The sequence below is a fragment of the Chelonoidis abingdonii genome, chromosome 7 (genome assembly GCF_003597395.2).
Source record: "Chelonoidis abingdonii isolate Lonesome George chromosome 7, CheloAbing_2.0, whole genome shotgun sequence".
Lineage (NCBI taxonomy): Eukaryota > Metazoa > Chordata > Testudines > Testudinidae > Chelonoidis > Chelonoidis abingdonii.
The window spans coordinates 20256449-20271539 of NC_133775.1; the positions used below are offsets into that span (position 1 = coordinate 20256449).

A 15091-nucleotide genomic window follows, 5' to 3' on the forward strand; every position below is an offset into this window, starting at 1 on the left:
TGACTTCAGTAGCACATCAGTAGAATGTGGCAGCATGGAATTTTGTATGAAGATGCAGAAGTGAAATTTGTGTGAGAGTGCAAGAGAGCTTGTTTAATCCGCACAGCAATCATTTTCTGCATTGGTTGGTATTCTAGTAGATATAGCATGTTATCACACAATCATGCAGTCTTCACACTGCATTGGAAAAGCCCCTGTGTAGTTCAGTATGATGTCTGCTTTGGAAATCAAATCTTTTGTTGAATACTTGTGAATATATTTGCTTTTTAGGGATGAATTAGCTTGTCCAGAAGGAAAAAACTGGGGATTTTTACTTAGGCGTAATTATGGACTCAAGTTTACATGGTGGATCTCAGAATTGTGGGTAAACTCATTTAAGGAGCTTCTAGCACCTTTGCATTAAACTGTAAATGCACTCGTTTTCTGCCCTCATCCTAAAAGAATCGTATTCAGATGTCTGTTTGATGCATCTTTCTGCACAGTGCATGTATATGTATGTATGGTTAACAAAAAATGGGCCAATTATCCAAATGTCTATTTTGCTTGTCCTATAGACTGAAACAAGTTGATCTGGTGCAAATTTATTGAACATCTTTTATTTCAGACCTTTGCTGAAATAACCCACTTTCTTGAGCCTCTTCAGAAGTCTAATCGAAGAGGAGATGCCTGGCTACCTTAATTTTTACACACTTTTAAACCACATTAGAAATTAAAAGGGAAAATACCAGCAATCAAAATAAGCAACGGTCATTTGTGCATATTACTTAGCTACCTAGTGGTGTGCCTTAGGTACAGGGTATGAGGGGAATGTCTAAAATATCTTAATATTTTCTTATTGAACATATGTTGTCTAAATTAAGATATTTCTTTCATCCAAAGTTTACTTAATTATTCCTTTAATGCTAATCTCAGTTACTATACTATTCTGATCCAGGTTGTATTGTAAGATTTGCATAAAGATCCAGATTTGTGGGGAGTGGTGTCATATAAATATATAATGATCAAACCCATAATTAAAAAAAATGGGTTCAATCATAAATGTTTGAGAGAAGTGTGGTCATGATGAAAACCCCTGCTCACATCCAGATCCAAGGACAATCAAAAGATACAATGAAGGTATAAATGTTTGCTTATATAGCGGTTCTGGACTAGATACAACAATAAATGATATTTTAAAAGCAGTTGATAGATCCTTGAAAACTTTTCACATACCTTTTCTTCAAGAAGGATAGACTCAGACTCTCAGATTGTTCCTACAAAGAGAGAGAGAGCTTCAGATGAGCACAGCATATAGTCCAGTCTCTCCTAAATTCCATATCCTCTCTCAGTCCATTGAATAGCTGAGGACATTGAGCCTTACAAACACTCCACAGTCTCCAGTTCTGAAGCAACTTTGTTCTCCCACTTTTTTTGTTTGGTTGGTTTTTAGTCACAACATTCAGATGTTTTCTCAACAATGAATATGCCTTTCAGTTCAAAGTCTGGAATAAATCTGTGGAGGTGTATCCATTTCTAAGATTCAGAAAAGCCAGGGTGGTGGGTAACAAATCTACCAGCTGATCCCTTGGTATACCTGTTTTGTGTTCTCACTGATAGGTAGATCTCTGGGCCTTTTCATGGGGAGGAGATCGAAAAACTACAGCTATCTGACCTGTATTTCCCTTACTACTGCTGCTTTTGCATGGGTTTGATCCTTTCCCTCCTCAAGAACTCTAAGTCAAAATGCAGCAGTAAGGATAACTGTCCCACATGGATGATACAGGCATTTCAGTGGCAGACAGGCACTGGAATCCTGCTTCATACTAGGATGCTTAAATCTAGTGCTGCCCCTATTTGTCACTTTATCCCTATATCTCAGCATCTTCGCTCAGTAAATTATGGGTGGATTGAAAACATCCAGGGATTTGCTGCTGCATTTACACTTGCAGCAGGTGAATGAATGACCTAACCCATTAACCTTTATTGCATCAAGGCCTTGGAAGCTCGAATAAACTGAACTGCATTTGCAAAATATATTAATGCCAGCAGTGCACAAACTTCCTACTGCAAAATAAAAGCCCCAAGGTTTGGTAGGCATAGTTTGATATCTATATTTTAAAATCCCATCTCTAAAAAACAGCCTTACCTTTGAAATAATCCATATTGTTTTTTGTTTCTGGAAGAGATTTAGCCAGGGCAGGATAGAGAACTTAATGGGCTGGTTTTAGTTTAAAAAAAAAAAAATACAAAGCTTGCTTTTAAGAGATTTGCTGAGCACCTCCAATTCTAATTAAACTGATGGGAGCTGACTGCTCAGTACCTTTGAAAATCAAGCCAATGCTACATTCCCCACCCCCCACACACTATCCCCATTCTCATCCCTAATTTATTGATTTGCATAGTCTATCACGATACGGATTGAAGGTTTGAACATGCATTCAGATTACCAGAGAAGGAATGAAAGGTATATGGCATTCATTATTATTGCCTCAAAGCTTTAGTATGTCACGCCATAGTAAATGACTACTAATTAATGTCATTCTAATCTATTAGAATTTCCATTAAGAGAGAAACTAGATCTTTGCCAAACAATATTTGATGCCCAAGGCACTTGTTATTGGAAATACTCCTTTCTATTCTTGTTTTCAGTAAACAAGGCACCTTCTTTAGCTGTCAGTGTGGAAAGTAGTGTGTAAATTTCCGACATGCCCATCTTTGATTTATATGCAAATTCTGAATTCATCTACTCTTTTCCCCTAACATGACTTTATTCAACTTTTACCCCTTTGGTGCTAATTTAGGATTTCTTACATAGAAACAAGCTCATTGCCAGCAAAGGAATAATCAATGGCTGCAAACACCCAGGGGTTGGTTATTTTAGTGTTCATGTAAGTATGCCTGGTGGCAGCTCGCTGCATAGAATCTCCATTACAGAACATGCAGTGTATGATTGGAGCAAATATCTTAGTACATTAATCACTGAAATCCTCATTTCTTCTCATTTATATGACTCTCCTGAATTAATTGCTGTGGGTTTGCATCTCTGCGTTTCACTCTGAATTTAATTTAAACCCCAAACTCAACCTAAACTGCCAAGTTTTGTCTGATTCCGGGTTGAATTCAGAACTTCGTGTGGGTTCGACTAGTCTTGCTTGTAAATGGGCTTAGCCATTCCGAAAGGATCACAAATCACTCAGGCCAAATTGTATCCTCCTACAGATGTGCCTATGTCAGGGAGGGGCTGGAAATTCCCTGAAGTGAATGTCAAAGGCCCCAGTTCAGCAAAGCACTTAAAGCAGATCCCTATTTAATGTCTTCAATAGGACTTAAATATGTGCTTAAGGTTTTGCTGAATCGGGGCCAGAGTTTCTTTGAAATATTCCCACAGATCTCCAAGACCCAAAAGGAAAGTAATCCCCATTGTCATGGAAGCTTGGACTCCTGCATTGTTGCTCTAGGTTACCCCTCCTCTATTGGCCATGTTCCTATGAAAGCCTGGCTGCAGCTGGGCAGGTAAACAGTGCCTGTACAAACCTCCAACTCAGAAAGGCATGCAGATATTTAGTCTGTGTTAACGCTGCTTGAGAAACATGTATCTGCTTCCTACAGAGGAGAGAATGTTGCAGACAGCAGCTGCAGTTAGGTTTGGGTACAGGGGAGAGGGAAGGGAACTGCAGAGCCAGTGCTGCCTTGGAATAGATGCAAAGGTTTGTGCTTCCCATGAGACACAAAAGTGAAAAGAAGGCCTTGGGCCTCATCCCTTCAAAATAAAATGGTGCCAAATGCTTTACTGTAAATTGTGGGGCAATTGAGCTTTTTGGTTTAAAAAAATCACCCAACTCTCTTTAGTAGAACACAGATGTGTACTGCACAAACTGTCATGCAAATACTGCCTTATTCATAAAGCATCAAAGTTCCTACAGATGTGTGTCACTGCCTGTGTTTTTCTGCTTTCACATGCTGTGCTCAGTAAAGAACTTAAATTATTTTGGTTATATAGAGAGTAAATGACCATCTTTAAACATATTCAGTTCCATTCTGAACACCAAGGGGACTTTTACTGCTCTCAAATTAAAGCAAAATGCCAGACTTGACTTCTTATTTTCCGTAAATGGTTCTTTATTCCTCTACCCCAATACAATTGGCTTTGAGTAATTGTAATGTTTTATACGTATATAACAAGTGAAAGTTTTTCCTCTGTTGCAGGCTCTTCTAGGGGACCCAGTCCATTGACGATGGGGGCACAGGATACCCTCCCCGTAGCGGCAGCATTCACAGAAACTGTTAATGCATACTTCAAAGGAGCGGATCCTAACAAGTAGGTACCCCCACCCAGTGGAATAGTCAACTTCAGGTACAAATCTTTTCAATGTAATGTCTGGGTCATTAGTCATTATTTGCAGAGCTTTCCAAGGCCATGAGTCAACTTAAACATCTAGCAGGGCTCTAGCACCTCTGGATGTGTGTAAGTCCCATCAATGTTAAAGGAAATTATAGGTGTGAATCAAAGGAAAATATCTCCTTTATTGATGGCTGTCAGTAAGGCCACGTCTACACTACGGGATAATATCGAATTAGCTAAAATCGGTTTTATAAAACTGATATTATAAATTCGATTTCATGTGGCCACACTAGGCACAGTTGTGCGTCCATGGTCCGAGGCTAACGTCGATTTCTGAAGCGTTGCATTGTGAGTAGCTCTTCCATAGCTATCCCATAGTTCCCGCAGTCTCCCCCGCCCCTTGGAATTCTGGATTGAATCATTATTGTCGCGGGTGGTTCTGGGTAAATTATCTCTCCTCCTCTGTACTGTCCGCTGCTATCATGAGTGCCCCTGGCTGAAATCGGCCGGGGGCGCAACGCAAAAGCAAAATTGGGATTGACTCACTTGGGACTGAGTCAATCCCTCCTTATGGTTTCTAAAAAATAGTCAGTCCTGCCTAGAATAAGGGGCAAGTGTATGAGGACCAGTGTATAGAGCACAGCTGCTCGTGTCAGTATTCACAGGGGGTGCCCCTGCAACAACCCCACCCTGTTGCTTCCCTCCTCCCCCAACCTTCCTGGGATACCGTGGCAGTGTCCTGCCATTTGTGTCATGAAGTAATAAAGAAATGCAGGAATAAAAAACACTGAGTGTTTAGTGAAAAAAGAGGGGGAGGCAGCCTCCCGGCGCGATGATAGTCCAGGCAGGACATTAAGCGTGGTGGGGGAGAGGAGCCCAGCATGCTGCTGCTATGACAGTCCAGGCAGTACAGAATCTTTTCTTTACACAGGAAAGGGAGGGGCTGAAGCCCCCAGTTGCTATGATGAAGCTGGTTATTAGCCATTCTGTCCTATCTACTGGGAGTAACAGCAATGTTGGCCTCGATGTCAACATGTTAGCCAGCCATATTCATGAGGACGGTTACTAGTCCTATTGCACCGTCTACCACCGGGAGGGGAGAGGGAGAGGAGCGGATACTGCTCTTCACTGCTGCAGCATCGCGTCTACCAGCAGCATTCAGTACACATAGGGTGACATTGAAAGTAGTCAAGAAATGATTTCTTTCCCTTTTCTTTCACGTGGTGGGGGGGGAAAGAACTGAGGAGCTATTCCCTGAACCACGCCAGACACTGTGTGTTTGAACCTACAGACATTGGGAGCTCAGCCAAGAATGCAAATACTTTTCAGAGACTGCTGTGGACTGTGGGAGCTGGAGTCCTCAGTACCCCCTCCATCCATGAGCGTCCATTTGAGTCTCTGGCTTCCCGTTACGCTTGTCACGCAGCGCTGTGTATCCTGGAGATTTTTTTTCAAAAACGCTTTGGCATTTCGTGTTCTGTAACGGAGCTCTGATACAACAGATTTGTCTCCCCATACAGCGATCAGATCTAGTATCTCCGTACGGTCCATGCTGGAGCTCTTTTTTGGATTTGAGACTGCATCGCCACGTGCTGATCAGAGCTCCACGCTGGGCAAACAGGAATGTAATTCAAAAGTTTGCGGGGCTTTTCCTGTTTACCTGCCCGCTGCATCCGAGTTCAGATTGCTGTCCAGAGGCAGGTCAGTGGTGCATGTGGGATACCGCCCGGAGGCCAATAACGTCGATTTCCGTCCACACTAACCGTAATCCGATATGTTAATATCGAATTTAGCGCTACTCCTCTCGTTGGGGTGCAGTACAGAAATCGATTTAAAGAGCCCTTTATATCGATATAAAGGGCGTTGTAGTGTGGACGGATACAGCGTTAAATCGATTTAAACGTGTAGTGTAGACCAGGCCTAAAACTTATCAGTTACTGTGTGAACGCATCTTATTGTTCAAACCCACTAGTTAAGTGGGTGTGGTTTTTTTAAAAGGTGAGTGGAGTGGTGTCATGGTCTGAGCACAGAACAAAGAGCCAGGGACTCCTGAAGAAGATCAGTACTGTCTCAATAACATGGCTGACTCTGACTCACTGTGGGGCCAGGGGTGGCTCCAGACCCCAGCACTCCAAGCGCATGCTTGGGGTGGTATGCCGCAGGGGGCGCTTTGCCAGTCACCGGGAGGGTGGCAGGTGGCTCCGGTGGACCTTCCACAGGTGTGCCTGTGGAGGGTCTGCTGGTCCCGTGCGGCCTCGGTGGAGCCGCGGGACCAGCGGACCCTCCGCAGGCATGCCTGCGGGAGGTCCACCAGAGCTGTGGGACCGGCGACCGGCAGAACGTCTCCTGCGGCATGCCGTCCTGCTTGAGACGGCGAAATTTCTAGAGCCGTCCCTGTGTGGGGCCTTGGGAAAAATCACTCAACCTCTCTGTCGCTCATTTTCCACACCTGTAAAATGAGGAACATGTTTGCCTGCCTGCCTACTTTACAGGAATGTTCTGACAATTGAGTCTGGATAGCATTTTGAAGGTCACATTTTATATAAGAATCTTGAGTGGAAGCTGCAGATGCTCATCACCTATAGAAATCAGATTGTAGAGTGCTACAGGTTGATAGGTGCTAGGTAGAGCTATACTCAAATATACAAGTTCAAAAAAGGATTTAGGTATGGATGTATCTGAATCTTCCCCAAAGTCAAAGGGCATTCAGCTCTTTTTGTGCCCATTTCTAGCTGAAAGTATGCCCACAAAACAGAAACACACAGTTCTTGAGTGATGATTTTATTGGCTAAATTGGAATTGCCAAAGTTACAAGGTCTAGGATAAAATCCTATTTTAGCAAAATGATTGATTTCAGTGGGGCCAGGATGTCACCCCTCATATCTGTGTCTAGAATAGATTTCCCACTGATAATGGAGATTTTATACAGCATGTCTATACTGTAGACAGAAATAGACCATCTTGTACTGTTGTTCACACTGAGAGATGTGACTGCTATTACTTTCACTTCCTCAAAGGTAGTGCATAACTTGTCTTTGTTAAGTTTAATGGGAAATCTTCTACTATCCCTGAAAACCTGAGTAAGTATCTCTCTTTTTTATTTTGGACAGTGAACTAGAAAATCAATTTCATTTTCTCCTCTGTCTCTCTTCACTGATGTCTCTTATTGCAGTGGTTATCAACCAGGGGTCTGGGGCAACGAGCAGGTTTCAGGGGGTCCACCAAGCAGGACCAGTTTTAGACTCGCTGAGGCCCAGGGGAAAGCCTAAGCCTGCTGCACAGGGATGAAGCCCAGGGCCGAAGCAGAAGCCCAAGCAGCTTAGCTTCATGGGGGCCCCTGTGGTGTGGGACCTCAGGCAATTGCCTTGGTTGCTACCCCTTAATGCCAGCGCTGGCTTTTATATGCAGAAAACAGGTGTTGTGGCACTGGTGGGCCATGGAGTATTTATAGCATGTGGGGGTGGGGGGGCTCAGAAAGAAAAAGGTTGAGAACCCCTGTCTTATCGGGCTCTCATTTGGCCCTTTGTCCATTTCCACAACACAGGTAAGAGGTGGTTGCTCCTGGGATAATGCTTTTTAAAGGGAAACACTCTTGAAGGGCATCAAATGTGATTCTTTAGGAGAAGAGAGAGGGTCAGGCTAAATGGCTGCTTTTAGCTTCTGTGATTCAAGTCTGGTTTTTCAGTACAAATGAACACTGGGGGGGTGTGGGGTAGAACAAAAACGAACACTAAGGGAAAGAGAGAAAAGAACAGCAAAAGATAGAAAAACTTAGCTTCTGTCTCTGAAGCTCGCAGTTTAGTTGCTGGGAAACTGCAGGCACAACTCATGGCACACAACCTTATTAGCCATTCTGTGTCCAGCCAAACTTCTGATGGAATCAGGCTGGTATGGCAATGTTTATGCCAGGCTTCCTGATCACAGCAAAGTGTTGCATGGTTAGACAGAAGGATAAAAAAGACAGGGGAATAAGGATGAGCTAGAAACATATATTGTCATAGAGACAGTGGTATAATCTGGTTCCCTCATCTCATCTGATACTGCCCGAACATCTTTCCGGATCAGGGAAATGACTTACCGATTATGGTACTCCAAGTCCTGTCATGCTGGTCAGAGTGATGGTGCTAATGTTCCAGCACCCTGTCATTCTCAGAGCTCACTGCCATGTTCATGTGTATACATTGCCAAAAGTTCCTAAAAAAATAAACATGCAAAAAGGGCAGAATTGCTACCCTACCACATCAAACTTCCTAATCAAAACTGGCTTCTGATTGTCCCTGAATGGATGGTTTCTCTCATTTTAAGAAGGTTCTGGTCTGTTATGACTGTTTTGTAACCTCACCAGAAGCCTTGAAAACCCCTGATCAACAATTCTTTTAGCTCTAACAAGCTTAGTTTAACACTTCTCTGTCTGTTTTATGATAGTCTAACAACAATTCTAAATAATACAGTTGCAAGTAAAAATTACCTCTCTTCCACCTTTCACCCATGTTGAACAATTTAAAAATTCAACCTGGAATAGAGTTTAACACAACAGGTATAACTGAGTAGTTTTAAATTCATTATTTAATTGTTTTATCAATATAATTTATGTGGGTTAGTTTTAATGTACTTATATACTATCCACATTAAATATGCAATACTGGTTGTAAAAGATCTTACAGATAAGAGTGAAATAATATTCTCTTAAGGGCTATTCATAGGCTAGAGATGCACAGATAATTAAATTCTCTTAATAGGTTTGATTTTCCAATGGTAAGAAGATTACCAGTTTTCTCATGCCCACGAGTAAGTAGAGAAAAGTTCTGCTTCTGTGTTTATCTGTTTTATGGCCTGAAAAATATTTTTAATTAATCTATTTCTGTTCATCAAGGAATTAATTTTAAATGTAGCTGCAGAGAGCACTGAGTGGAGTGGGTAAAACTCAGACAAGGTGGGGTATGTTAGTTTCCTTTGGTAAGTTCATTGATTTTTGCGATCTGGCTCCCAGAAACAACGCTTTCTAGTATTGTCCGTATTCCTCTTTCAAAATAACTATCCCTGCATTTTGGACATTCACTGTATCTGAATTGGACTCATTCCTTTTCCTTGCTGATTGACTGCGGGAATGGGCTGAGCTGGAGCTGCTGCTAGTAAGGATGCTGATGGCTGCCCCCCACCCCTTGTACAAGCAGAGACACTGAAAGTGGGCTGCTTCTGCAGCCACAAGCCAGCAGTAAATATGTCTGGATCAGGACCGGCGATGAAATTTACAGCTCAGTTCCAGTTCCCTGGGTCAGAGAGCAGAAAGCTAGGGCTATCCCAAGCAAAACTAGGCTGTTGGCAACTGTTCAATTTAAGATGTTTTGTTTTTCGGTTATGAAGAGAAAAGCATATTGTTTCTAAAAGCAAGTCCAGAGACATTCACAGAAAGATCACATTTCCCATTTTTCTCTATTCAGACTGATGCTGTTTTAGGAAGAAGATGATTTTCTTTCCAGTATAATAGGGAAGGAATGAAATGTCACCATGTCCATCATGCCTAGCTTGATCCAGATTATTCATTTCCTGGGCTATATTTTAAGCTTCTTTCTGTCTTCTCTCCCTTTGTCTCCTTTTATTTGATTTTGCAGATGTATAGTGAAGATAACTGGAGAAATGGTGCTGTCGTTTCCTGCAGGAATTACCAGACATTTCGCCAATAATCCAGCCCCGTCTGTTCTAACCTTCCGTGTGATAAATTACAACAGGTTAGAACACGTCTTGCCAAATCCCCAACTTCTCTGCTGGTAAATATCATTTTACAAAAACTTTGTAGAGACTTACAAGAAATGTTACTCTGTAGATGCCTTAGAAGGAACATTTCAAGGGAATAAAATACTGCGATTCTATGGAGGTTTAAACCTTGACCTGCAGAATTGTTCATAAAACCATCTCTCTTAATATTATTGAGAATAAGGCTAAATAGGATACAGTCCATTTTAAAATAATATTTTAGCTTGAATTTTTAAGTTATTTGAATAATGCCTAAGATCAATGAATCCTCCATTTCTTGTTCATTTGCTTTGCGCATTTGACAACACTTAGTTTATAGTCAATTTGGCAATTTATCCTGGGTATGGATCAGATCCTCAGATCTTGGCAATCTGCACTCTATGCAGGACCCAGCCACCTCTCTGCTTCCCTAATTCTGGGGCTGGCTACCAACCAAACTATCCCTCTTCCCCCCTCCCACCCCCCCACCCCGGGCTTCATTTAGAAGAGCCTCTAATATTGTTGATGGTAAACCAATTTAGTGCTCTTGGTTGGAGACTGCATATGGAAGAAGCATTGTGGTACTGCATTAGGCGTTCACCACTGGTTATGGGTTCAAAACTTTAAAGTAAATTCAGAGGTCAGTTATTAAAAGCACCTAGATGCCTAACTCCCATGGAAATCAAAGGGGGATTACGCACCTAGGTGCTTTGGAAAATCCCACTAGGTGCTTTTCTGCATCGTTAAGCACCTAAATCACTTTTGAAAATGGAACATAGATTCCTAAGTCACTTGAGTACTTTTGAAAATGTTACCCTGGCAATGCTGCAGTTCTCTCAAGCACTAAATTCACTTTGGATATGTGACCACTTTGAACTGGGGATGCAATTCCCAGCTCGAGGAGACCTATTCCCACTAACTCTCATCCAAGCTAGTGCGCTAAAAATAGAATGTAGCCTGTCCTGCAGTGCAAGCTAGCCATCCCAAAGACATACCCATCTGACAGATGAGTAGAAGATTTTAACAGAGCTTTCTCTCACTATGTCCAGCTCTAGCCAGTGCTTATTAGGCCCTCGTTCTCAAGAGAAATTAACTAACAAAGTTATATATACATAATACATCTGTGGAGATGTTTACAGTTGAGGCCAAGGTAGAGTTCTCATGAAGCATTTGAAAAAATGGAAGGGCATTGTTTTGCAAGTGTAGAATTAAATCCTGTCATACAATATGCCCAAGATTATGTCCTCTGAGCATTTTGAGAAGAACTTCGTTTTACAGATTCTGTTTATGAAAATAGCTCATCCTTTACCTTTTTATAAACCCATAGTGACAGTACACAAACAGATACCAACACAAAGGAATTCTGGGTAAACATGCCAAATCTGATGACTCATCTAAAAAAAGTGTCTGAACAGAAACCACAAGCAACATATTACAATGTGGATATGCTCAAATATCAGGTAAGCTCTTTTGCAAAGTAAAATTTTGTCAGAAATGTAATTAACATTGTAGCATTAATAGAACCTGTCTCTAGTACAAAAAAAAGTAAATTGCCTGAAATAGTACAGGAATTACAAGAAGTTTTGCACAAGTCATGGACTGGGTGTGACCTGAGTCCCTTACAAAAACTTACTGGGGAAATGCGGGGAGTTCTCTGCTCTAAAATCAACATTTATATTCATAGATGCAGATTTCTCCCTCTATCCTTGAGGAAACTAAATATTGTTTTTCTGTCATTTTCTAAGGTATCTGCCCAGGGTATTCAGTCTACTCCATTAAACCTTGCAGTGAGCTGGCGGTGTGAATCTACAAGCACTGACCTTCGCATTGACTACAAATATAATACAGAAGCAATGACTACACCAGTAGCTCTAAACAATGTCCAGTTCCTAGTTCCCATAGATGGAGGAGTAATGAAACTTCAAGCTGTGCTTCCACCTGCTGTTTGGTATGAAAGTCTAGTTCAACAAAGCCATTGCTTGTTGTTTGCCATCCCTGTCGCTTCTGTGATTGTAACAGTACTTCATCCCCAATAGGTATAGAGACATGCTGATATTTATAAGGCTCTAGCTAAGGCATGCAGGATCACAGTGGGGATGCTAGACATTAGAATCTACATTTTGGAGCAAAGGAAGACATGAAATGCTACTCTGATTTTTTTTTTTTCTGTCATTTTCACAAATGAACAATCTGATCTTAACCAGCACGCATTAAGGTGAAAGTCACTTCAGTAATCTTAATATTAATGATACTTAGCACTTAGAGTGCTTTTCATCATAGAACTCAAAGCACTTTATAATCATGGGTAGGCATTATTGTCCATATCCTGCAGATAGGGGAACTGCTGCACAGAATTTGTGATTTGCTCAGGGTCACACAGTAAGTCATTGGCAGAGCTTGGGCTAGAACGCAGGTCTTCAGATTTTTCAGGTCTGGTCCCTATCCACTTCACCAGACTGCCTTCTAGTAGTTTATTATTGGTATAATTTTTTACATTTATTTGAATTAACTCAGCAGCTAATACTGTACATCAGTGACAGCACAGATAACTGCCAGAATGGCAGTTACATTCGTTTTGGTCTCAAATCTGAAGTACAACCTTATGAGACTCCTAACCAGAAGAAAGCATTTTCAACAAATTTTGCACTGCTCCCACTACCTATTCTAGAATGCAAATGACTCAGAAGGGCTCCTTCATTACCTCCATTGTCTCCTACGGTTACACTATTTTGTTCCTTTTTTTAGGAATGCTGAACAACAAAGAATATTGTGGAAGATTCCTGATATCTCTCAAAAATCAGAAAATGGAGGTAATAATGCAAGTTTACATTGAATTGATGTCAGTTGTTAATTGTTTTTAATGAAAGACATTGACTAGTTTATCTTTGTTCACATTCATCAACAAATCAATTCCTGATGAAACTTGACATAGGGTACTTACTGTTCACAGCCCAGGAGCAAATTAGCTATGTAAAGTGTGAACAATATCAGCGTAACTGTTTGGTCACACATTTTCCTGCCCATTTTAGGAGTGTAAAGAGAGATGTGTAATGGTTTGGGCTCTAATTTCATCAAAGAAAATCCAGTTGGTTTCTACAGTTGAGTGTCTTCAGCCCCTGGAGGTCCTACAAGTCTGTGTCCAAGATTGAGTAATCCCCATTACTTTCCCTCATAACATTTTCTATTCTCAAGGTATCACCTTGGGCCAACTGCTCTTCAGCATGTCATATTGCACATACTAGAGATCCAGCACACTTGCATGTACTTTCTATTTGGTGTGACTCCTGCAGTATATTTACTATCTGAGTTCTCTCTCTAAAGTCTGAAAAGGTAACAATCTGCTGAAGTATGATTTGATGAAACACTCACATTCTTATCAATGTACATTTGCTGCCATTTATATAACTTGGGGAACCAGATTTATTTCTGGGCACTTTTGGAATAAAGAATGTTATTTACTATTCCACTTGGATTCCATGTTAAGAGCCATCCCAGAAGCAGTGTATGCGTTACTCTCTTGTAATGATCTTCTGGAATTCTTAATCGAAAGGTGTGGGTTCTTTGCTGGCAAGATTCCAGCTATCTGAAGGACCAAGCAAACCTTCGCCATTGGTAGTGCAGTTTACGAGTGAAGGAAGCACTCTCTCCAGCTGTGATATCGAACTTGTTGGAGCAGGATACCGGTTTTCACTCATTAAAAAGAGATTTGCAGCAGGTAAGCATGTCACAAACCCCTTAACTGGGTGGGGGTTGTATCAGTAAGAGTCACAGGTGCTGGCCACTCGCCGTACATTTATCCCTGCCGTGAGGAAAGAGTTTGCAAGATAAGATACTAAGAAGAGGGGATAACGCCTGAACATAGGGCTCTGATAAAAGGTGTCTATATAAAATACCTATTACTGTATTACCAAAAACCTACATTTTGTGCCTTAACCAATGAGAATATGGAGAATTCTTCCAAGAATTCACACATGCACAAAGTACAGTACAATCTACACTTGGAACCATCCCCAAAAACTACCCCTTGTCTTAAGAGGCTTCTTTAAAATTTCATGAAGATTTCTAGAATCATTTTGTTCAGGGTTTAATTAATTACTGCTTCCAAGTAATTGATTTTTGTTGGCCCTTTGGATGACTGCTTAAGACTGGTTTTACTGTATCCTTCAAAGGTCTATTTAACTATACACAAGCTATTAGGAATTAAACATTGAAGAGACATCACTTCTTTGCCAACTGAGAGACAGATATTGTTCTGAAAAATTGCTAATATATCCTGCTAAACTTCTTCAACTCTTTGAGTTTGGGCTCTGTTTTGCTCTTGGTACATGTTACTGACTCTCAAAGGCATGAAGGACAAGATTGGAAGGGGATGTGTGTGTGTGTGAGCGTGTGTGCAGGGGAGTGCTCAGGAATAAAATTTTGATGGCTTTAGGAGGGGCACATTCTGTGCACCCACCATGGCCCTCAGAGCTCTGTGCCCCCATTGATTATTGGGGGGCCATGCCCCTGCTTGCCCCCTTCTTGTGCATGTATGTATGTGTCCATGTGTATCTGTCCATCCAGGGAGCAGACCTGACCCTCGTGCATGTACATATTAAAAAACAATGATTGAGTAGTTTTCATTATTGTTGCCTACACCTAGTAAAAGTAAACTCTGGCGTAATGTTTTGATTCACTCTCGAAGGCACAAGAGAGGCAAGCAGTGGTATCACCACTGGTCTCCACTGGGTTTTACGCCAGGGACAGCAGTTTTAAGTGCCATCAAGGAATCTATAGGCGTTTCACTGGCAGAATCTTCACAGGATATGTATTGAATAAGCACAGCTCCCAGCCAGGCTGCCCAACCCCACTTCTTTCATGTTTGTGAATAATATTGTCTGGGTTCAGGCCCCTTGGTGGAGTAGAGGGGAAGGTAATGTGCCACTGGACCCTTGCTCTCACTGGACTTCCTGCATCTGGATTCTTCTAGGACAGAGGAAATGAGCACGTGTGTGTGAAATGTGGCATTTGGTAAATGGGTGAGACAGATGCATATTC

At 41.6% G+C, this 15091-nt stretch overlaps 1 protein-coding gene across 1 annotated transcript in view; it reads left to right on the top strand.

The window, feature by feature from the left end:
- Positions 1-15091, top strand: part of SGIP1 (SH3GL interacting endocytic adaptor 1) — a 157183-nt gene that overhangs the window by 136890 nt on the left and 5202 nt on the right. The window contains exons 19-24 of the mRNA XM_032771942.2: positions 4186-4297; positions 9934-10089; positions 11382-11514; positions 11800-12002; positions 12800-12864; positions 13605-13769. Coding sequence (XP_032627833.1) covers positions 4186-4297; positions 9934-10089; positions 11382-11514; positions 11800-12002; positions 12800-12864; positions 13605-13769 — 834 coding nt within the window. The remainder of the gene's footprint in view (positions 1-4185; positions 4298-9933; positions 10090-11381; positions 11515-11799; positions 12003-12799; positions 12865-13604; positions 13770-15091) is intronic.